General features: G+C 41.9%; 1 protein-coding gene across 1 annotated transcript; it reads right to left on the bottom strand.

Annotated features, from left to right (window-relative positions):
* Positions 1-6,845: 6,845 nt before the first annotated feature.
* Positions 6,846-16,166, bottom strand: LOC149309297 (glucose-6-phosphatase catalytic subunit 1-like). The gene is made up of 5 exons (XM_089532154.1): positions 15,808-16,166; positions 14,382-14,491; positions 11,121-11,226; positions 9,496-9,611; positions 6,846-8,975 (listed from the first exon to the last, which is right to left on the bottom strand). The coding sequence occupies exons 1-5, from the start codon at positions 16,035-16,037 to the stop codon at positions 8,464-8,466; spliced, it is 1,074 nt and encodes a 357-aa protein (XP_089388280.1). The 5' UTR covers positions 16,038-16,166; the 3' UTR covers positions 6,846-8,463.
* Between the last annotated feature and the right edge of the window lie 6,558 nt (positions 16,167-22,724).

Genomic DNA, 22,724 nt, shown 5'->3' on the forward strand with positions numbered 1-22,724 from the left:
CATTGGACAGATATTTCAGGATTGCACCAATATAGTAATAGCCCAAGGCCAGTATGATATTATCAATGGATAGGTGACAGTGAGATTAGGCTGTGGAAATCTTCTTGGTCCACATCATGTCACCATTGTAGGCTCATAATTTTCAATATAAACAGGGCCTTTTCTGTCATGGCACCCAGATTGTGGAACTCCCCATGAGTTGTTTCAGTTAGCATGCTTTTTCTCTTTTCTCTTTTTCAGCAAGCACTGACATGTCTCCTTTATGCTAAGAATTTGGCTTTGCTTGAACCCCTTTGGCTGTATGACTGTTTTAATGATTTTTTCCAGAATGTTGTTTGTAAATACATTGTAAATACATTATTTACACTCTAGTGTAAATATTGACAGCAGGAGGAAAAAGACTGTAGATTCAGTGGCCACAAAGGAGGGAAGAAATTGGAGAAATACAGTGCTTGGAGTTGGCACATTCCCTCACTCCTATTGCATAATCTTGAAAAATTGCAACCATTAGCATTAGGCACTAACATGATTCCCATTTTGAAAAAAATATATGTTGGTGACTTTTTCCATTTTAAAATCTGTTTTAGATCATTTTTGCATTTACTATTAATTATATTTGGATGTTAAATATTTGTAAGCTGCTATGGGGGTCCTTTTTACAGCTGAAATATGAAGTAAACATGTTTGTATAAAATTAAATATTTCAGCTAACAGAGGCCTTTCCTCCATTCCCACTGAAATATTGAAGAGGTCACAAGGTTCTTCCCAAAAAGGTGCAACTCTGGCATCCATTCTTGCTCATCTTAAAATGTATCTGTACTACACAATCACAGCAGTATGATGCCACTTCAACAGGCTGGAACCATCCTATGGAATTTTGTGATCTGTAGTTTGGTGCAGGGCTTGGATTTTTTCAGCTAGAGAGCTTTAACAATGCAGTTCTGAAGAGTGAGCCATGTTTGCTAGAATTCGAGGTCCCCCACCAGTCTCCAGATCCCAGCATTCTGTAGGACAGAGTTAGGCACCTAAACTAGTATCAAACTGCTGTGATTCTGCAATGCAGATACATCTCAATTTTCTCCTTTTTACCGCCTTGCAAAAAGCATCTTTCCCTGACAGGGTTATCATTACCCCAGCAGGATTTGAACCTTTGTCAAGGGAGTGCCTGCTTGTCCTAGTTCTGTATGCAACACAAACAAAACAAAACAAAACAAAACAAAAACAGACCAGTTATTGGAATCACACCACTCTGTAAACATCTAGTATCTGTTGCTAAAGAACTAGGAAACAAGATTAAGCTCTTCAAAAGGTGGGGTGGACAAATGTGGCCCTCTAAATTTTTTGGATGGCAGCTCCCATAATTCCTCACTATTGTCTGTGTTGATGGGAATTGCCAGATAAAGCCACAGTCCCTGAACCCTCAATTGCATTAGGCTCCCCTTGTCTTTAATTTACTTGCATATGCAATTACAACCCTCCACAACATTGCTCAGTTACTGTTCTCAGTAGTCCTGTCAAGCATAACCAATGGCAGTTGATATGGATATTTCAACCTAACGTCTGGAGGGACACATGTGCTTTGAGCACTGGCTGAGAGTCACCACCAAGGAAAGAAAATGCTACTGAAATAAATGCAAATATGCTCCACTAGCATCCATTATGTAATGATTAATGAGAATGCAATTGATTCATGGGAGTGGTTGGAGCTGATTAAGTGGCCACTTAATGATAACTGTTTAAGCAGATAATAGAGTGAAGTATTAACTTTCTGTACTTTACCCACTCATTAATACTTAAAAAGCAAACAAGACAGTGCTAACTCTAGTATACATGTATGCATACATTCATCTATACAGTGCTACCTCGGGTTACGAAATTAATTCGTTCCGCGGCACCGTTCGTAACCCGATACATTTCGCAACCCGAAAAGGCTTTCCGTTAGCGCTGGAAAGCCGCTAGCCACGCTTCGCATTTAAATTTCGCGCCGAAATGAATTTCGTAACCCGAAAAATCTTTCGTTACCCGGAACAGTTTTTTCCAATCTAACTTTTTCGTACCCCGGAAATTTCGTAACGCGATCAATTCGTATCCCGGGGTACCACTGTACACACATAACTGGGTTTATTAGAAAAGAAAAGACAGAATAAAGAGAATATGAAATAAAAGAAAATGGAGGATTCATCCAGATAAGACCAAATGTTTCATTCTAGTGATGAGTTTCTATCCAGTGCTTACTACTCTTTAAAAATGAGATCTAAATGATGCTTTGCTAATCTCATGAGCTGGGGAAATTTTTCCACCCCTTTTTTAAAGGACCCTTTTCATTGACAAGGAAAACCCATCAAAAAGCCCATTACTCCATAGGCCCTTGAAAAGCTTCAGGATAAGCCTGAGTTGTATACTGGCTGACTATGCCTGGCCCCATAACAATGTGGTAAAACCCATTTTTGTGAGTTCAATGCACCTATATCCCGTTGGGGAAAAGATGGGATAAGGCATGTGAGAAAATCTCCAAATGCTGGTGATGTGAAGGTACATACAAACACACAAGTCATGGCTTGCTTCACAGCTGTGTACATCCTTGGTATAGAAGGCTCTTCTTCCTCCACCCCCTCCTTTCCTGTTTGGTCTATTTCTTTGGGAGTTAAAGTAGAATCATAGTGCTATAATTGTGTAGTGTGGAAGGGCCCAGGGAGTTGAACTCCAAAACATTTGGAGGGTCAAAGGATGAAAGTTTGACTTTCTGAGGGGATCTAAGGTGCAATGTATTGTGCTTTCTATAGTTGCTATATGACATTTTCCAAGCACTTTCTTGGAATGCAACTAGAATAGGTCCAGCTTACTGCATTTCAGGTGCCAAGTGCTTCAGTGTCCTTTTATAAACAAAATTAGAGATCAAGAACTGTTAACCTGTAGGGATGGCTGTGGAAATACCCTGTGGGACATTGGGATGGCATGATTTAATCTTCCCCACCCCCAGTGCAAGAGCTAAACTTGAACATTGGTAGTAAAGGGAGGCTTTTTTCAAGCTTAAGTTGTTCAAGGGTCTAGAGATAGTCAGAGTAACATTCAGCAGTTGGGCTGTCTCTTCTTCACCTTCTGGTCAAGCAAATACTGCAGGAAGTCCAAACTTAACAATAACCCCTTGTAAGCCAGTCAGGCTGACCTCAACATCAGGAAAAAAAAACACTAGTAAGTTCAGAAAAGGGCAACAAGGATAAAAGGTATGGAGAACAAAAACATGTGAGGAGACATTGAAGGAGCTGGATATGTTCAGCTTGGTGAAGAGAAGACTGAGGGGTGGCGTGATTCCACTCTTTAAATACTTCAAGGGCTGCCACAGAGAGCAGGATGCTGGCCTCTTCTCTGCTGCTTAGAGGGGAGAACTAGGTCTAATAGGTTTAAGTTACAGGAGGGTAGATTTTGATTGAACATTAGAAGGAGCTCCTTGACAGCGAGGGCAGCTTAGCAATGGAACCAATTGCCTAGAGGTGGTAGGGTCTCCTTCTCTGGATATCTTCAAAAAGAGACTCGATATCTACTTGCTAAGCATGCTTAAGCTGGAGATCCTGCATTGACCAGACAATTGGATGGCCCTAGGGATCCTTCCTACTCCTTGACTGTATGAATGAAAAATGCCTTAGGAATGTGTGGTCCATTCCATTTCTGAAAGGACAGAGTTCATTGGACTTGTTTACGTCAGTCTGTGCTGAGTGAATTTAACTGGTTGACTTGCACAAACCTGATCTATGTTGAGTAGTACTCCATGTGGTCCAGTCAATTTATGATTTCTTTGTTTTGTATCTCATTCTTTTTCCGCTGTGGAACTCAAAGTGGCTTACAACATAGATTAAAACAAAATAGGGCTGTACGTATTTTGAAAAACAGAACATTTATACTAATTTATGGTTTCTTTACACATCTTTTATAAATATTTGTTATTTGAAAAAGGTACATTTTGGGACTGTGGGCTCTGTCACACTACCCAGTTACAGCAATAGGATTCCACTTTAATAGCCATGCCTGCATCTTATAAAATCCTGGAGCTTGTACTTTTGTGAGGTACTAGGGATCTCTGGCTTAGAATTCTAAATAATCTTCAAATCCCAAGATTCTACAGAATGTAACCATGGCAGTTTCGGTGGAATTATACCACTATAACTGTGTAGTGTGAACGGCCCCAGGACTCTAAGGTGTAGTGGTTTGAGTGTTGCTGAGTCTGTGGGAGATCAGAGCTTGCAAATCCTCACATAATCATGAAAACCTACCTTGGGTAAGTCACATTCTCTCAGTCCAAAAAACACAAAAGTCAAGAAAAGGTCAAAGCTGCTACTGAGCACAGGGTTGTGATGAATGCAGCCTGGACATGACCGCCTGAATGTTTTAAAACCTAGATCAGAGGTTGTAGGCAAAACATGGCTCATAGGTTGCATTAAGCTCCTAGGGACTTTTCTGTGGCCCTCCAGGGTCATCAAGGATAAAAAAATTTAAAAAGTGTGTGTATGGAGTTTATCGCATCGCGTTCCGAGAACATTTTTGGAACCCGATTGGAACGGAACACTTTCAACTTTACCGCACGGTTTTGTCCCCATCGGGTTCCCATCGGGTTCTACATACCCCTCAAAGTGTTCCATATGTGTTCCTCGGAGGGAACGGATTAGAAAGTGATCCAAGCTTGTGGAAACGTTTTTAAAACGGTCCAAGAAATGTCAGAGCGGTAATGTAATCCGTTCTTACTTCCGTTCCCATGTTCTGCCTTGTTGTGATTGGCTGAAAGGACTTCCCTCCCTGCATTCTGTTTCCCAAGCTCTAGCCTGGCCCTGGATGGGGCTCTTCGACTGCAGAGTCCTCCAAAGCTTGGCTGGAGCTTGAGAGAGGCTGTCTCCCCAGCTCTAGCCTGGCCCTGGGTGGGGCTCCTCGACTGCAGAGTCCTCCAAAGCTTGGCTGGAGCTTGAGAGAGGCTGTCTCCCCAGCTCTAGTCTGGCCCTGGATGGGGCTCCTCGACTGCAGAGTCCTCCAAAGCTTGGCTGGAGCTTGAGAGAAGCTGTCTCCTCAGCTCTAGCCTGGCCCTGGATGGGGCTCTTCGACTGCAGAGTCCTCCAAAGCTTGGCTGGAGCTTGAGAGAGGCTGTCTCCTCAGCTCTAGCCTGGCCCTGGATGGGGCTCTTCGACTGCAGAGTCCTCCAAAGCTTGGCTGGAGCTTGAGAGAGGCTGTCTCCCCAGCTCTAGTCTGGCCCTGGATGGGGCTCCTCGACTGCAGAGTCCTCCAAAGCTTGGCTGGAGCTTGAGAGAAGCTGTCTCCTCAGCTCTAGCCTGGCCCTGGATGGGGCTCTTCGACTGCAGAGTCCTCCAAAGCTTGGCTGGAGCTTGAGAGAGGCTGTCTCCTCAGCTCTAGCCTGGCCCTGGATGGGGCTCTTCGACTGCAGAGTCCTCCAAAGCTTGGCTGGAGCTTGAGAGAGGCTGTCTCCCCAGCTCTAGTCTGGCCCTGGATGGGGCTCCTCGACTGCAGAGTCCTCCAAAGCTTGGCTGGAGCTTGAGAGAAGCTGTCTCCTCAGCTCTAGCCTGGCCCTGGATGGGGCTCTTCGACTGCAGAGTCCTCCAAAGCTTGGCTGGAGCTTGAGAGAGGCTGTCTCCTCAGCTCTAGCCTGGCCCTGGATGGGGCTCTTCGACTGCAGAGTCCTCCAAAGCTTGGCTGGAGCTTGAGAGAGGCTGTCTCCCCAGCTCTAGCCTGGCCCTGGACAAGGTTTAAAAATGTAGGACCTTCTTTTTAAAATTTCCTGACCAGGAAATTTTTTTTAAAAACTCCTACATTTTAAAACACTGTCCTACATTTTTCCTAGTTTGGAGGTCCCCAGGGATGGCAACCCTATGTTTATGTATATGTATAACATTTATATATATATATATATGTGTGTGTGTGTGTGTGTGTGTCTAAAAGTATACATACAATATATATACAATATACATATTTTAAATATGTAATATATACAAAATATATATTATATATAATATAAATATATTACACACAATATATACATATATATGCATATATATATATATATATATATATATATATATAAATTTTTGTATATATAGATTGCGGACTATATGTGTGTATACATGTGTGTGTGTGTGTGTGTGTGTGTGTGTCTATATGTATCTTGTATATAGGTTGTGTTTGCACAAATATCTCCCTGTAAAAGCCTTTTGTTCTGTGTATGTGGTACTCATGAACAAGAATACACAGTTACAAATACGCATGTGCAAATATTGAAACATTCTCATACTTATCACGCTTCCTATAAGGACAAATGCGGTAAATTGTGTTCCCGTTACGTTCTCGGAACGCTTTACATTTTTGAATGCGATAATATCCGTTCCCATAACGTTACATCTTGAAACGTTTACGGAACGGAATAGAAACGTTTCAGGCACTGATGCGATAACCTTCTATGTGTGTGGGGGATATCCAAAATTGAAAACAAAAGAATTTTCACAGCATTTTTGGGCCTCCCCCAGAGAACCCTAGGCTTGGCAAATGCTTTTAAAAAACTGGGAAGTGGAAAAAAACCCCTCACCTGGACCTAAAATAGTGCAAGAGACCAAAATATGCAGCAAAAATGTTCCCATGTCACCCAGAGCACTTGCTCAACCTTGCCCTAGAGCAAAAAACTGAGATTTATTTTCTAGGCTGAAACAGAAGAGAGCCTCTAAAACAAGACTTTGCAGAGTGCATTTTGATTACTGTAAACTATTTTTGAGGGTGAATCATTGTCCCAATATGTTGAAAGTTAAAGGTCTAAGGTGTTAATTTAACAAAGGTTTCAAAAGTAAGCCAACTTATAATTCTTTTGCAAATGAAACAGATGACATGCTTTATTCATCATAACAAATGAGTCTAGGCACAATGGTACAGAGACATTTATATAGACTATTTCCAGACTGCAAAAGGCAGAGGTAGATTCCTCAACACTACTTCCTTTCCAAGTGAAAATATTACAGTGACCCCGCCTCCCGTGATAAAAAGTCTCCATATGAAAAGTTTGGAAATGTTACTGTTTTGGTTTATAGCTACCAGAATCCCCTAGTCAACATGGTTATTTCCATGTTTTGTCTGTAATGTACAAGGCTGACCATTTGACCTCACTGCTTTAGGCAGCTGAACTTTTGGAAGATGCTCCCCAAGATATGAGCTAGTGCTGGTTTATGTCAGGGATGGACTGACACTGGTTAAGGAGCTTTTCTTTCCTGATCTTCTATTGTCAATCATGCCGCAAGGCAGCATCAGTGGTGCAGCTGGGTAGACAGGGTTGGAATCATGCAGCCCTTCAGAACTTGTTCAACTGCAAGACCCAGCAGCTTTAATCAGCATAGCTGATGGTCAGGAATGCTGGGAGCTGTAGTCTAACAACATCTGGAGGGTTTTGTGATTCTTACCTCATTTGGACCCTGAGTTTAACAGTGTTATGGATCCTCCCAGCTTTTTATGATCATGTGTATAACATTTTTTATGCATCATAAATGTAATGTTTGTTTCCCCAGTTTTGCCATTCTGTGCTTTACAACTGCTTCTATATTCCTGATGTCTTAAAATGTGTGTGTGTGTGCGTGCATGTGTGTGTGTGTATGTGAGAGAGAGTTTCTAACCCTCTTAAAAAGTAATGAAAAATATTCTGAGCACGTCTGCTTTCTATTTTAAATCCACATCATAGCACCATCATGTCTATAGGAATAAAACAGAGTTTGTCTCTGCTACCCTGATGTTAAACACAATTATTTGGGAAAAGCACTGTTTCATGGATAGAAAATTATACTATATTTTAAAAATAAAAATAATAAAATTAACATCTGTAACAAAGTGAAATGCATGTCTGGCCACCCATTACTATAAAATGTTTTTATGAAAATAGGAAGAATGAAAACTGCAGTACACAGTATCAGCCCTAATGGGCTCTGGCATTTCCAAACGGGACCAGATCCTAGTGCTAACATGGTTGCCATAATGTCCTATGTTCTGGTTGGTCAGTTGGAGATGTCCTGGCTGCAAAATTCTAGATTTTGTCCCCAAGGGCCACCACCACCACCACCACCATATGCAAAGGAAGATTTTTCTTACAGAGCATTTGGGTGATCTCAGGCAGAAAGCATCAAGCTGGTAACTGATTTTCCTGGTGGCAGACAATAGGGCTGGTGATGTACTGCCTCCTTTCTAAAGAGCATAGACAGATTCACACCTATTAGCAGTACCAGATGGGTAATAACAGTGGGGACCCTGGTTGTTATAAGGGGCAGCTTGGTCACCCTCACTCTCCATCCAGCAAAGGCCATGACCCAAACAGGGACCCACAAGACCCGGATGACCCAGAAAACCAAGTTTAAGATGGTCCCCAAAAGCAGCGTCCTTTTGCTCTGAGGTCTCTCAGTGTCTCTCTTTAGGTTCCATACAAAGTTCCAGTCTTCACTACTAGACAGTTTTCTTGTCCTGCTGACTGAGTAGCTGGGAGACGCAATATGGGATGAAGGCAACTGCTGCCAGGGGCACAGCAGCACTCTTGCAAAAAGAAAGCAGATAGAAGAGCAGCTCCACTTTGGCAGGAGGCTTAAAAGAGTCAAAGAGATGGAGGATAAGGAGCGAAGCCCCAATGCAGCCCATTCGGAAGGTCCGCTGCTGCCCTTGCTTCCCCTTGCAGCTCTCCATGTACATTGGGGAGTTAAGTGCCAGTCCCAGCCCAAACAACACACCCAGGTTGCGCAGGAGGCCAGCAAAAGGTGTGGTGTCCAGGTGCACCCACTCTGGATGGTCACACCATCTCTTGGCTTTCTCCAAGGTCCACAGGAGGTCCACACCCAGCACCTTGAGCAGTAGATAGAAGCCCAGGGCAAAGGAGAAGAGGAAAAGGGTGGTACCCAAATACCTCCGCAGGCTCCCATCATAGATGGAGTGTATGCGTTGGAAAGACTCAGCCACCAACATGCCTGGAATGGAAGGAGGAGGCAGAACATTCAGATTATCAGTTCAAAGAGGAACATTTAGCAATGCAGATTGCAGTGTGCTTTGTAAAATAGATTAAGTGGACAAGATATAGCACTCCTAGGGGCCTTTGATGCTACGCGGTTACAGCACTATGATTCCCCTTTAAATGTCATTGCAACATCCTCTAGGATCCTGGGATTTACATTTTACAGAGTGGTATGTAGAATTCTCATCCAGAGAGCACTAGCACTTCACTGCACTAGCACCTCTGCACACAACTCCCATATATGTTCCAGCAGATTTGCACATGTAAACTCTGCAGGCTCCTCACAGCCACCAAAAAGATTCCCTTGTGGTGGGGGACTATTCCAGTTTTGTTAAATATAAACTGTACAGTAGAATCGTATCTCTGGAGTCGGCTATAGGGCAGCAAAAACTGTGTATAGTAATGGCTGCAGTCTTATCATATATCTCAACCTGCAAAAAGAGATTGGGAGTAAACAGCACAAGGACTGTACTCACCTGAGAAGACACCAGCAATGACTTGATGGGGGAAATGGGCAGCAATGAAGACACGAGACAAGCAGACACAGACTTGGATGGCTCCAAAGGTGGTCCACAGTATGGCCTGTAAGAAGCTGCAAAAGGAGGCAGACAAGATAATAAGAGAGAGCACAAGCAAGTATACATCAAACATTTATGTCCTACCTTTGCTACCCCGTCTCAGCATGCAAGAGTTTTAGATTGAGGGGCTCTGGAAAACTAGACTGTGGATTTCTCTGCAATTTTGTGCATTAGATATTATGCTGGTTTTTGTTTCCCCTCCCCACAAGGTCCAAGATGAAGATAAGATGCTATATATGAAAGCAGAATTCCTAACAGATTAGTCCCATGGCAAGATGAGCCTTGTTTTCTGCCGGTTGCTCGACTGATATGGCCCTACAATCACTGTCATTTCTGCCATCCATATTTCAGACCAGTTGTTTAACTTTGGACCTTATTGCACTAACCTTTTCCCCATTGCATTCCTGTTAACAAAGCGGACAGGCTGTGAAACAGGATGAGGACTGATGCTACCCCATTCAGTATACTGCTCAATATGTGAACGTAATTGGAACTATTGCTATCACACAGCGTTAATGGAGAAGACGACATGTTGACATTTTTGGACCTGGCTGTGAACGGATATCACCGCACAACCAGATCCCTTTCCACACGCGACTCGTTCTTCCCCATTTTTCTGTGCATGTGTACATGTGAAATAGGATTGGGTGCAAATTTCAGCGGGAGGGGAGGGCATTTCTACAATCCTCCATAGTCATGCGCTGTGTTCTGTGGTGTTGCTTGTCTGCATCCATCGTAATGGATTATCGGATTTGGGTTTAATAATATTTTATATTAATAATGGGCTTAATAATATTTTCAAGCTGTGGACGCTTGAATCCATTGATAAAAGATTTGTGGATAAGGAGTGCCGACTCTCTCTCTCTCTCTCTCTGTCTGTGTACACACACACACACACACACGTATTTTAAGAGTGGTGCATCCTCACATATTGATTTTCTAACATACACTGAATGCTGCTTTATTGATAATAAAAAAAACTGTGTGACAAAAGAGGAAGCATTTTCACTCTGGATACAACAAATGTAAAAGGACAGGATTACATTAATCCAAAGTGTTCAATACTATTGAGGAGAACAAATCACCTTGGCAGGGAAAGTAGCAATGGATGATAAATGAGGAGGAGGGGTTTCACGCCATGTCATAACACTAGGGATCGGACGGGGACACAATTGGGACACAATAGATATCGCACACAGTGGGAGTAACAGCCTCAAAACGTTTTCTGGGAAGGGAAAATGGAATACAATCGTCAGAAACATTTCATGCGAACGGAACGTAACAATAAAAACATTTTGCAAACGAGGCTTTGCGATAAAATCCATTCCGTTCCATCTTCATTCAAATCACAAAGTGTGAGATAAGCCTCTTTATTCTTTTTAATAAAACGTGAAGGTTATGTCACATATATTAAAACAGAACAAAAAGGAAAAGTTTATTTAAATGAAAAGCTACACCAAGTGTGGGGAAGAATATTCTTGGTAAAACACTAAGGGGCCCACTAGTCAGATGCCGTTTCTTACCGGTATTTCCATGATGGCTGCTTCTTTCCCAGCATGATGGAGAGGATGGCTGTAACTATCACATAGTACACACCAGCTGCACCCATTGCATGGCCAGAGGGGCTACCTAAAATAGGATGAAAAAAATAACAGACTTTAGCTCTACAAATCATATATCATTTGTCAGGTCTTACTCAAAAGATATTATTAAAGTAAAAGGCAGGCTCTGTTCCAGGGCCTTTTTCTACTTCACAGTTATAGCACTGTGATTCCCCATCCTATACAATCCAGGGGTCTACATTTTCCGGAGGATCATTTAGAAGTCTCAGTCAGAGATCTGTAGTGCCTTCCCTACAAACCCCAAGATTCTATAGGATGCAGCCCTGGAAGTTAACAGTAGAATCATAGCACTATCACTGTGCAGTGTGAAAGGTCCCCAACAAATATTTTGCCTTAAGGCAGACCAGGAATTTGTTCCCCCTCTCTTCTTCCATCCCTCCAACATATTACCCCAAACCTGTCAAAGTATTTTGATACCAGAGACAGAAAGGCCAATAAATCCTCTTGCTCATCCTAGTAGCAAATATAAGTCATAAATTAAATGGCTAACACACATATACACACGTTTGCCTTTTTGTGACACTCTAAATCGGTTGCCTGGAGCAGTGCTTAACGTTAAGTCTGGACTCTGAATTCCTTTGAAGTAATCTGTGTGCCATCACCTTTCCGGGGGGGGGGGGGGGGCAATCCAAATTGCTCAAATCCCCAAAATATACTTTGAGAGCCTTACAGCATATTTTACAGACATACTGTCTATTCCTTGGAAGCTCACCATAGTCAAAAGCTGCTGCTGCTGCTGCTGCTATTATATTATTAAACATTTATATCTCACCTTTCTCCCTATAATGGGACTCAAGCTGACTAACAACGTAAGTTAAAAACCATATAAAAGTCAAAATAAAAGTATAAATATATGATTTTAAAAAACAAGCAAACAATTTATGAGTTAAAACGTTAAACCTTAAAATATTAAAATGTACTAAAAACTATATATAAATTCTTTAAAACTTTAAAAACAGTGCTACACTCTATAAAAAGCCCAACCCTTGTCTGTTTGTAAAAGCCTAGCAGCATAAAAATGTTTTGACCAGCTGCCTGAAAGAGAGCAAGGATGGGCTATCCTGACCTCTCTTGGGAGGGTGTTCCAAAGTCTTGGAGCAGCCACTGGGGATGCCCTCTCCCTTGTTCCCATCAACTGAGTGTAAGAGGGTGGTGGGAAAGAGAAAAGAGCCTCTCTAGATGATCTCTAATGGGCTCATAGAACTAAATCTAAAGCACCATCTTCTAGAATCATAGTATCACAGAGTTGGAAGAGGCCACAAGGGCCATCCAGTCCAACCCCCTACCATGCAGGAACTCACAATCAAAGCATCCCTGACAGATGGCCATCCAACCTCTGTTTAAAGTCCTCCAAAGAAGGAGATTCCATCACACTCTGGGTGTGTTCCCCTGTGGAACAGCTCTTACTGTCGGGAAGTTCCTTCTGACAGAGACCTACATTTGGTGTAGCTTTGGGTGCTCTTAGAGATAGCCTTCATTGTGCAATTATTGGACCTAATTCACACAGTTTTATTGAGGGTGGTATACACACAATGTTGCCGTCTATCCATAATTCCTCATGCTTTCCCATCAATACTTCCTTTCCCCCCTCTCACAACAAAAAGTCCATAAAGGAGGGAAAGATGGGAAAGTTACACAATATCTTTTGAATAATAGCACTGAAAGATATCTGTCTGTCTGGAAGCATCCTTTGTCTTTTAACAATAAACAGGAATTAAGAGAAGAGTGGATATGATTAGCTGGATTTTCATCCGAGAAGGGGGAAATTAAAGCACAGAGGATTGTGTTAAAGCCAAAACGCTTCTTAGATCAACCTTTCTAAAGAGGATACCCTCCAGATCTGTTAGACTGCAAATCCCATCAGCATAGCCAGTGATGGGGATGATGGGAGTGGTAGACAAAAACACCTGAAGAGCTGGGGAAGGCTGGTCTTGATTAACTGAGTCTCTTGCTGAATAGATACTGTGATGTTAATGCATACATGCCAAGAGTGGCCCTATCTCAGTGTTATTCATGTTGAAGACACTGTGATTGATGCCACAGTTAAAAAAACAAGGTTATAAAATTGAGATGGACCTTGTTCAAGATCTTGGATATTACTGCTAGTTACTGTACATATGGGATAGCATTAGGTGGAAAGGTGGCAGTACAAAACAGTTTTAGGAACAACCGTTTTCCTTCTGTTTCTTTTCTTTTCTTTTCGTGCTCTGCAACAGATAATCATGCCTAAGGACTTTATCACACCAGGCTCATAAGGCACCACAATTACATCAGTGTAGAAAACACAAATATTGGGTTGGGGACAGTCATTATCACAGCTCTTCCAAATTGCCATGGTACTTCTTCTGTCCTGGCTTCCTCATACTGGTTTCCATAGTCCTGCCTCTCTGCCCGCGGCTCTTCCTAGTATGCCTTTGAGTCTGTATTTACTTTTAATGTAAGTGCAATTGCATGATCATGGCAATCCATTAAGTAAAAAAGAAATAAAAGAAAAGAAATGGGGGACAGGGAATGAAAAAAAGCCTGCTTGGGAATAGTAAGAGGAAAGGGGGGGGGGGGGGAGAGAAGAACAGAATAACACCCACTTGCACTATGTGACTGCCTGCATACCAGAACTGCTTCAGGAGGAACTTATCACACGTACATCAATAGTGGAAAAGCAACACAATTGGAAGACATTGATAGGTTTTGCCTATCAATGAGAAGGAGCACTCCAGCAATGGATGGATTACAGACCAGCTACTGGACAGACACCGCTTCATGTGATAAGGTATGGCCACAGATGATACTATCCTGCTCTAGTTCCACTTTTCAAGATTCGTTTGATGAAGTCCTAAGCTGTCTCCAGCATGTACAAAACATCCAAGCAAAACCAAGTTGGGCTCCAACATGTACAAAGCATTTAAGCAAAAACAAGATATACTATTTCTTTCAGTGTGACTCAGTCACCCACACATAAGTAGAACCTCTTTCCTTAGCTTTGGGATAAGAATCATTTGGCTCTCCAAATGTTGGACTAAAGCTCCCAGAAGTTCTAGCCAGCGTAGCCAAAGATGAAGAATGCTTATTTCCCCTTTTTGTTTTAGCGTTGTCCCCTCCTGTTGTGCCTTACAGCTGTAGCTGTAACAACCTTTCTTTGGGTGATTTTAAAAAAGAATTTACCTGGGCCAGTTTCACAAGTCATTGGGAACTGTTGGATCACAGGAGCTGAAGTGTTGTGGTAGAAACTGGCCTCATGTACCCACCAGTAGGGTCTCTGTCCAAACAAAATCCTGCAGGGAGAGGAAATGTTAGAGGTCTTGTGTTGCTAAGGGGGTTTGTCAAAGGAAATGGGGAAGGGAGTCCCTACACAACAGAACAAGCTAAGAACAAAAGAAACACAGTGTTGTACATATAGATTCAGATTGTTGGCAAGCAGATAGCCCTGCACAAAGGGATCATAGAATCATAGAGTTGGAAGAGACCACAAGGGCCATCCAGTCCAAGCCCCTGCCATGCAGGAACTCACAATCAAATCATTTTCGACAGATGGCCATCCAGCCTGTTTAAAGACCTCCAAGGAAGGAGACTCCACCACACTCTGAGAGTGTGTTCCCCTGTGGAACAGCTCTTACTGTCAACAAGTTCCTCCTAATATTTCGGTGGAATCTCTTTTTCCTGTAGCTTGCATCTATTCTTCAGGTCCTATTCTCTGAAGCAGCAGAAAACAAACTTGACATCCCTTCAAATATTTAAATGGCTATCATATCACCTCTTAACCTTCTCTTCTCCAGGCTAAACATCCCTAGCTCCCTAAGTTGTTCCTCATAAGCCATGGTTTCCAGACTTTTCACCATTTTGGTAGCCCTCCTCTGGACACACTCCAGCTTGTCAACATCCTTTTTAATTGTGGTGCCCAGAACTGGACACAGTATTCCAGGTGATGTCTGACCAAAGCAGAATAGAGCGGCACTATTGAATCCCTTGATCTGTTCATTTTCTCATGGAAATGTGACATCTGACAGAGAAGAGGAAGATATTGGGGCCTCTTCTGTTCAACTGCAAAAATAAGGAACCTTTGTTCTTAACTTCCCTTGAGTTGACCCCAACTCATGCCGATCCTGTGGATGAGTCATCTCCAAGACCTCCTATCCTCCACTGCTCTGCTCATATCCTGCAGGTTCAGGCCCAAGACCTCCCAAATGGAGTCTAGCCACCTGGCTTGCAGACTTCCTCTCTTTCTACTATCTTCTACCTTTCCTAGCACTCCCCATCAGATTCTATATTTGAACACAACTACAGGCTATATAGCTCACCAAAGTCATGGATACCTCCCCCCGCCAGAGCCATTAAAACAGATAGATTGGCATAGTCATGCCTAGAATGTCTAATTTCGTACAAACAGAGTCACCAGACTTGTCAGGAGCCATGCTCTCTGAGCTGAAAAATCCCCTTTTCTGTTCATACAGTGAACTACAGACACATCTCTTGAGACTTGAGGGAAATATTTCAGTCCTTCAAGAAACATTAAATGTTCTGGAGCTGAGCCCTGACAAAGAAGTCCTATGTTCAGATGACAAGAAGCTTACAAAGTGGACAGACTACTTACCACTTGAATACGAGGTTCAACCAGTCGCCAATCACAGCCACCCAGATGAGTTTGATACCCACTGCTTCGCAGAGGTGGAACCAGATGGGGAAGAGAACAAAAAAGGTGTTTCGGAGATCGGCAGCAAAAGAGACAAAGAGGAACAAGTCCTGGGATCCTGGGTAGCTTGTTTGGAGGTAATGTGTGGCTTGGATGCCAGTGTGATGGAGAAGGTCCATGCTGGCTTCCATGCTCTCGGGGGTTGAGCAACAAGATATTTGGGTCTGTGCTGAGGCTGTACTGGAGCCTTATACAGCTCTCACTGCCTTTTATCCCCTCCTGTGTATGGCAGCTTGAGCTTTGGACCCAAAATCACTTTGGCCACAAAAACACCTTCTGATCAAAGGTACTTTCCCCACCTCCCCAGCTTGGGACAAACAAGTTGAAAGGAACTTATGTAAGAGGGACAAGCTATCCAAAAAAGCCTGTTGTCATCACTGCAGATATGTTAGTTAACTCTTTGCATTACTGTCCCTCTATCCTTTGGATAAAAGGACGCATAACTAGTGTTAGTCCATGCCCTCCCCCAGCTTTGGGCTACATGTGAGTACAACTCCCCGAGTTGAAGTTTTCTAGACCTGAGTAGGGCTGACTGATATGGGGACACATAACTGATAGGGACAATTAACTGATATTTAGGAGATCACACATAAATTAGTTATCCCATAGAACACTTTAACCACATTTTGGGGTATATTGTCATGGTGGCTGACACACAGATATGGCTTTTAAGGTGGAGTGAAGACTTTCCAACTATGATTGTAATTTGTAAGGGGTATTTCAGGTTAGTTGCAGCCCAACCCTACATATGTTTGCATAGGGGTAAGGCCCACTGTATTTAATTAGGCTTCCAGGGATGTCTGCAAGGTCTAAAACAGGAAGAGAGTGAATGTTTTAAGGGGGAACACACTATTAGAGATATTTGCCTCTAGTTACTTTTGCATACATGGCCATACTGAGGTTTCCAGCACATCCCATTCTGAATATTAAAAAAATAATAATCAAATTTTCAACTTCTTTTTGTAAGATTAGCATTGGCTTTTTGACTTTACCTTTGTCACTATGGCTGATGAGCGATAACTAAACGTTTGTGAAACCAATCCTGCAATTTGGGATAAATGTTTTTATTAAATTGCCCCTCCCTCCTGCAATTTTGCTTCTCTGCCCTTGTTTAAAGCTTTGGGTTAGTTTTTTTCCTAAAAAGTCAGCCAAACATAATGATCTATTTCTGTAGACGTTCAGGATAAAAGATAATGTTGCACAGACTAGTGCACTGTGAGTCACTAGTCTGTGACTTCATATTTTTGACAAGCCCTTCATCAAATGCTGTCCTTTATTTTGAATTAAATGCTTCCCTAGAGGAAAATTCAACCACTCAGGATAGTGGCATCTTGCAGTGAGTAGCAATGGAAGCAGTTGTGTTTTCTAGTAGCAGCCATTTTGAATTCCCCAAAATTCACATCATAGCAGGGCTTTAAGAGAAAAACAACATGGCAGCCCTTCCAATGTTGGCCCTCCTGCAGAAGAAGAGAATTTCACCTCATCCCTCCTAAATATAGCCAAACCAAAGAACCTGTTTTGAGCCAATGTTGAGACAAATGAAACAAATAGCTGAGAATTTTTCCCTGCCTGTTTGGTAACTGAAGCTCAGAAAAGCAACTTTTTTTAAAATTAATTTTTATTAAATCTTTAAAATCACTACGTAAAAATCAACTTTTAAGGGTCACCATTACTGGAATCGCTCAGCCAACATGGACACAAAAACAGCTATTCTGAACACAGAAAACTTTACTTACCCCCAGAATCTGTGATTTTTCCAGTGTAGATTCCAAAAGGGAATCCAAGTCATGGCTTAATTCTCCTGAATACAGCAGACCTATTACAGGGATTTGTTGCACTTTGGATACTGCTGGTTTCTGTGTTTTCAGATGAGGTATGCCTTTCTTCTGAATCAGTAGCAAGCACCTTCTTGGCTCCTGTTCAGTTTATTCAAGGCAGCTGCAAACAGCAAGATATAGTGCTGCTGACTCAAATCAATCAAATGTCTCTGTGTTCTTGCTGTACTGTAGTGCCAAATTCCGACTCCCTTAGCTAGGATTATCAGCATGTACCACTTGATAAAGGCCATTTAAGAGTCGGGCATTATGTGACAAGTGCATGAACATGCTGCATACATTCTCGTGTTTTTGACAAAGCAGATGTTGTTATATAAGAGGACTAGGAAGACAACTGATCTACTTTTCGGTTATTGAGGATTAGATGACTGTGCAAGAGGTTATGTACATACCTCTACAACTATCTCAAGACCCTCTCTCTATGGGGTGGGTGACATTTAACTCTGCAGAGAAACTGTTATTCTGCCATGAGCTAGGAACAGAATTAAAATTGCAGTTCCACACAGAATTGCAGGCTGTATTCCCCATAACACTGCAAGGTCTATCTCTCCCTCTGCACAATCTTAAAAACTTCAAAATTAACTGTTTTGAGCCATTAAATTCAATGGGATAAGCCCAAGAAAATCCCATCACATTCATGACATGCCATAAATTGACAGACAACTTGAAGGTGCACACATACCCATGGAGTATCCCATTTTGCACAATGACTTAATCCATAATGACCAAAAGTTAAGATCAGTTGCCCTCTTATTCCTCTTACACAAGAATATCGACCACAATATCTGCTTTCTTTAAAGCATTAGAATGTACACAGAATATTTTAGCATGAGCTTTCATGGATTACAACCCACTTTCTTAGATACGTGATGGAGTACAGTGTATTCAAGCCTGAGGTATACATGCACAGCTAAATGGTTATGAGGGTGTGATCAAAGTGAAATGGGATACAGAAAAGATAACTTTAACAATGGTAATAATCCTTAAAGAGGCTAGTTTAGCATACACATCCTGTCATCTATGAACTAATACACTAATCTGTTAGACCAGTGGTTGTTAGACTTCAATCCTTGATGTGTTTTGGATTTCAACTCCCAGATGCCCCTGCCAGCTTGGTTTATGGCAAGGATTGTGGGACTAAAGTCCAAAGCATGTGGAGGAGCTAAACTGAAGACCCACTGTGCTTGGTGTTAATTGTTGTGGTGTTGAAGCAATATATTGTTTTCAGAAAGGGAGTTTAGAATTGGAAGTGTCAAACTCTATAAGTATTTCTGTCCTAAGGTGCATCCAGACTGCAGAAATAATCTGGTTTGACACTGCTTTAACTGTCATGGCTCAGTGCTATGGAATTCTAGTAATTGTAGTTTATTGTGGCACCAGAGCTTTCTAACAGAGAAGGTTAAATATCTCACAAAACTACTATTCCCTGAATTCAGTAGCACTGAGCCTTGGCAGTTAAAGTGGTGTAAAACCAAGTTATTTCTGCAATGCGGATGCAGCTCTAGTTGGGCCCTTGCAGCTATGTTTTCTTCAAAATGAAAGTGGTCTGTTTAAGCACCAAGCAAAGTTGAATAATATAAAGTATTACTCAGCCTCTATACACCAGCGAGTGCAAAAGAAGAAAATTGTATGTAAGGGGATAGGAATCCATCAGGAAAAACTATGGGTCAAGTTAGGATAGTGTATATTTTTATTTTATCTGTTTGGTCTTATTGGTCTTATTGTTTGCTTGCCTTGGGTCTACTTCTTTGAAGGGCTGGGTTTTAATCTGTAGAACATGTAGGGTAACTGTATAACAAGAAGTGCTCTGAGACTCAAATCAGCAAAAGGAACTTTAATTTTCATTAAATCCTATTTTAATTTTTATAAATAGAAAAAAAATGTTGCTCAGGATTGCCAGATTGCAAATGGATGAGGACTCCTGTAGTTGTGTAGAAGTGAGAATTTCAGCAGGTACTGTTTTTCAGGCAGCCAGATAACATGCAACACTTGCTGAAATTTCTTTTACATGATCATTAAAAGTAAAAGGTGTGTCGTTTACATATCAACAAAAGAGATTCAAGATAAATTCACTACAGAAGGCCAAGGATTTCTTTAAGAGATTTCAAGCCAAAATAAAATACTTAAATAAGGTCCTCCAAAATCGTGAGAAGAGGCAAATATAACATTAATACCAAAAGAAGGGAAGGACAAAAGAAAAGTAGTGAACTATCGGCCTATCTCATTTTAAAATGTTGACTATGGGGCAGTACAGACGGATGGCTCTATGCTGCCTGTTTTTGCCCCATATCTGTGCTGCAGCATCCCCATGCTGCAACACAGACGGGCTGCAAAAAAAAGAGCCACCTAGAGCGGTTTCTTTTTTGTGACGCCGGAACAGGAAGAGGTGCTGCCATGACGCCACTTCCTGCCACTGACGTCTGGTCGCTGTATGCGGTGGTGGCATCATGGCGGCCCCCATATGGATGGGAGGCTGCCATGATGGCAGGGTCCGTATGTATTGGGGTTATGGAGCATGCAGTTGCTGCACACTCCCAAACCCTAAAATCTCCACCACCATGCCACAAAATGCCCGTGTGTACCGGCACTATAAAATCTTTATATTCATACTGGCAGATAGGTTGAAAAAAAATTCAGGCACGTGTCCCATTCAAGCCTATAGGGCTTGAATATTTGTGAGTCTCCATTTTTGGAGCAGATTCTGGAATGGATCTCCAGCGAAAATGGAGGGCCGACTGTATTATGAAAGAAATAGCAAAAAGAAAGCTGCCATGATCTTTGTCACTGCGGAAAAAGCTTTTGACAAGTTGAAATTGAGCTTTATGGTCTATGCAACTAAGAGAATGAACCTTGGACAAAACTTTTGTGACCGGATTAGGAATATCTGCAGGGACCAGAAAGCTCAACTAATTATAAATGGTGAAAGGATTAAAAAAATTGATATACAGAATATCTCCACTTTGGTTTATCATAGAGATGAAAGCTTTAAGTAATAAAATAAGAGAAGATACAGACATCAAGGGAATACAGCTAAAAGGACAACACTACAAGTTGAAAGCCTTTGTGCATAGTCTTTTCTCTAGAAGAACCAATGGATTCTATTGGAAAATTACAAATGATATTATCTGACTTTGAAAAGGTCTCAGGGGTGAAAGTGAACAAAGATAAAACTGTGATTCTGGCCAAAAATATGATGAAAGAAGAAGAAGAATTGTTACAAAACAAATCAGGATATAAAACTGAGAAAAAAATTAGATGCTTAGGAATTTGGATAACGAAAAGGCATGCAGATTTGTATGAAAATAACGATGAAAAGAAATCAAAGCTGAATTAAATAAATGGTCAAAGATTAACTTATCCTTGTTTGGCAGGTTAGACGATATTAAGATGACGGTACTTCCTAAGATGAACTTTTTGTTCCAAAATATACCAGTAATCATTAATGAAAAACCATTCCAAACATGGCAAAGAGACTTGACAAAATTTATTTGAGCAGGTAAAAATCCCAGAATTAAATGGAAGACGAATAGATAAGAAAAAAAATGGTGGATGTAATCTTCCTGATTTGTGGACATATTATTATGTGAACTCATTAACATGGATAATGGATTGGATAAATTTGGACCACAAAAGAATACTGATTCTAGATACCTTCTGTTGAAGAGTGAATCTGGAAATTAGTTGATATGATGAATATGGATATGTTAACTGCTAGATTAAAAAGATAAAATGTACATAAAGTAGAACAGGGGGCCATTCAGACTACGAAAAAAATGGTTTTCAAACCGATTCTTGCATGTGAAGTTCATATTTGCCCCGAATCTCCCACAAGCGAATCCGAGGCTTGCACATCCGTTCCGCAGCAAATGCCCCCTAGCACGGGTTAAAGGAAATCGGTATATAATCCGTCTTTTTTGAGAAAAACCGGTTCGTGGAAATATGAACTTCGCCCCGGTCGTGATTGGGGCAATTGCAGGAGGAGGGCTAAAGGTTGTTGTGGGTGGGCAGTTGAGTGCAACGACCCGCCCCTCTGTCCCCCCTCACTCTCGAGCCCCATTTTGCACAGCCGCAGCTGACTTCTCCCGTTCATGTTCAGATCAATGGCAGGAGAAGGGTCAGGTCGCGAGGTGGGCACGACCCTCTCCTCTTGCTCTCCATACCCGACTCCCCCTGGGAATTTTTTTTAACAGCTGCTGCGTTGACAGATTATGCGCACAGAAGTGCCTCTCTGGGGCCGCATCGTCCTATGGGGTTTTGCCGGTAGAACTTCACTCTTCTCCGATCACGATTTCTCTGCGTCGCTGTAGCCGGCTTCCCAAATAATTTTTTTTTGTTAAGCTTAACAAATCTTTGAGAGATTATGCACACAGATGTGCCTTGTTGGGGCCGCATCTTCCCTTGGGGTTTTGCCCGTAGAACTTCACTCTTCTCCCTCTCTCCGTCCGGTAACTGCGCACCCACAGTCGCCCCTCGCTCTCCATCACGATTTCTTTGTTTCACTGTAGCCGGCTTCCCAAATGAACTTAATTTTTTTTAAGCTGCTGCTTTGAGAGATTATGCGCACAGATGTGCCTAGTTGGGGCCGCTAAATTTTTTTTAAAAGTTAAATGGGGAGGATTATATGCAAAAGCAATGCGCCCGGGGAAGGGATGATGAATGTTCTGAAACGGAATGGAAAAAGAACTGGCGGGAAAAAGAACACATACATGCGCATATGCTTTCAAAAAAAATTATTTTTTAAAAAATGAAATGGTGAGGATTATATGTGAATGCAATGCGCCCGGGGAAGGGATGGTGAATTTTCTGAAACGGAATGGAATGGAATGCGGAAAAAAAGAACGCACGCACACATGCGCATATTCTTTCAACCCAAAGCAAAATAAAAAAACAAACGGGATTGCTCCCGATGAAGTTCCGGGTACGTCAGCACCTACACCACCACCTACGTCACTTGATTGACAGATCATAACATGAGGAAAAACC

This window comes from Sceloporus occidentalis, unplaced genomic scaffold (assembly GCF_023333645.1).
Source record: "Sceloporus occidentalis isolate IW3139 unplaced genomic scaffold, rSceOcc1.0.p SCAF_7, whole genome shotgun sequence".
Classification (NCBI taxonomy): domain Eukaryota; kingdom Metazoa; phylum Chordata; class Lepidosauria; order Squamata; family Phrynosomatidae; genus Sceloporus; species Sceloporus occidentalis.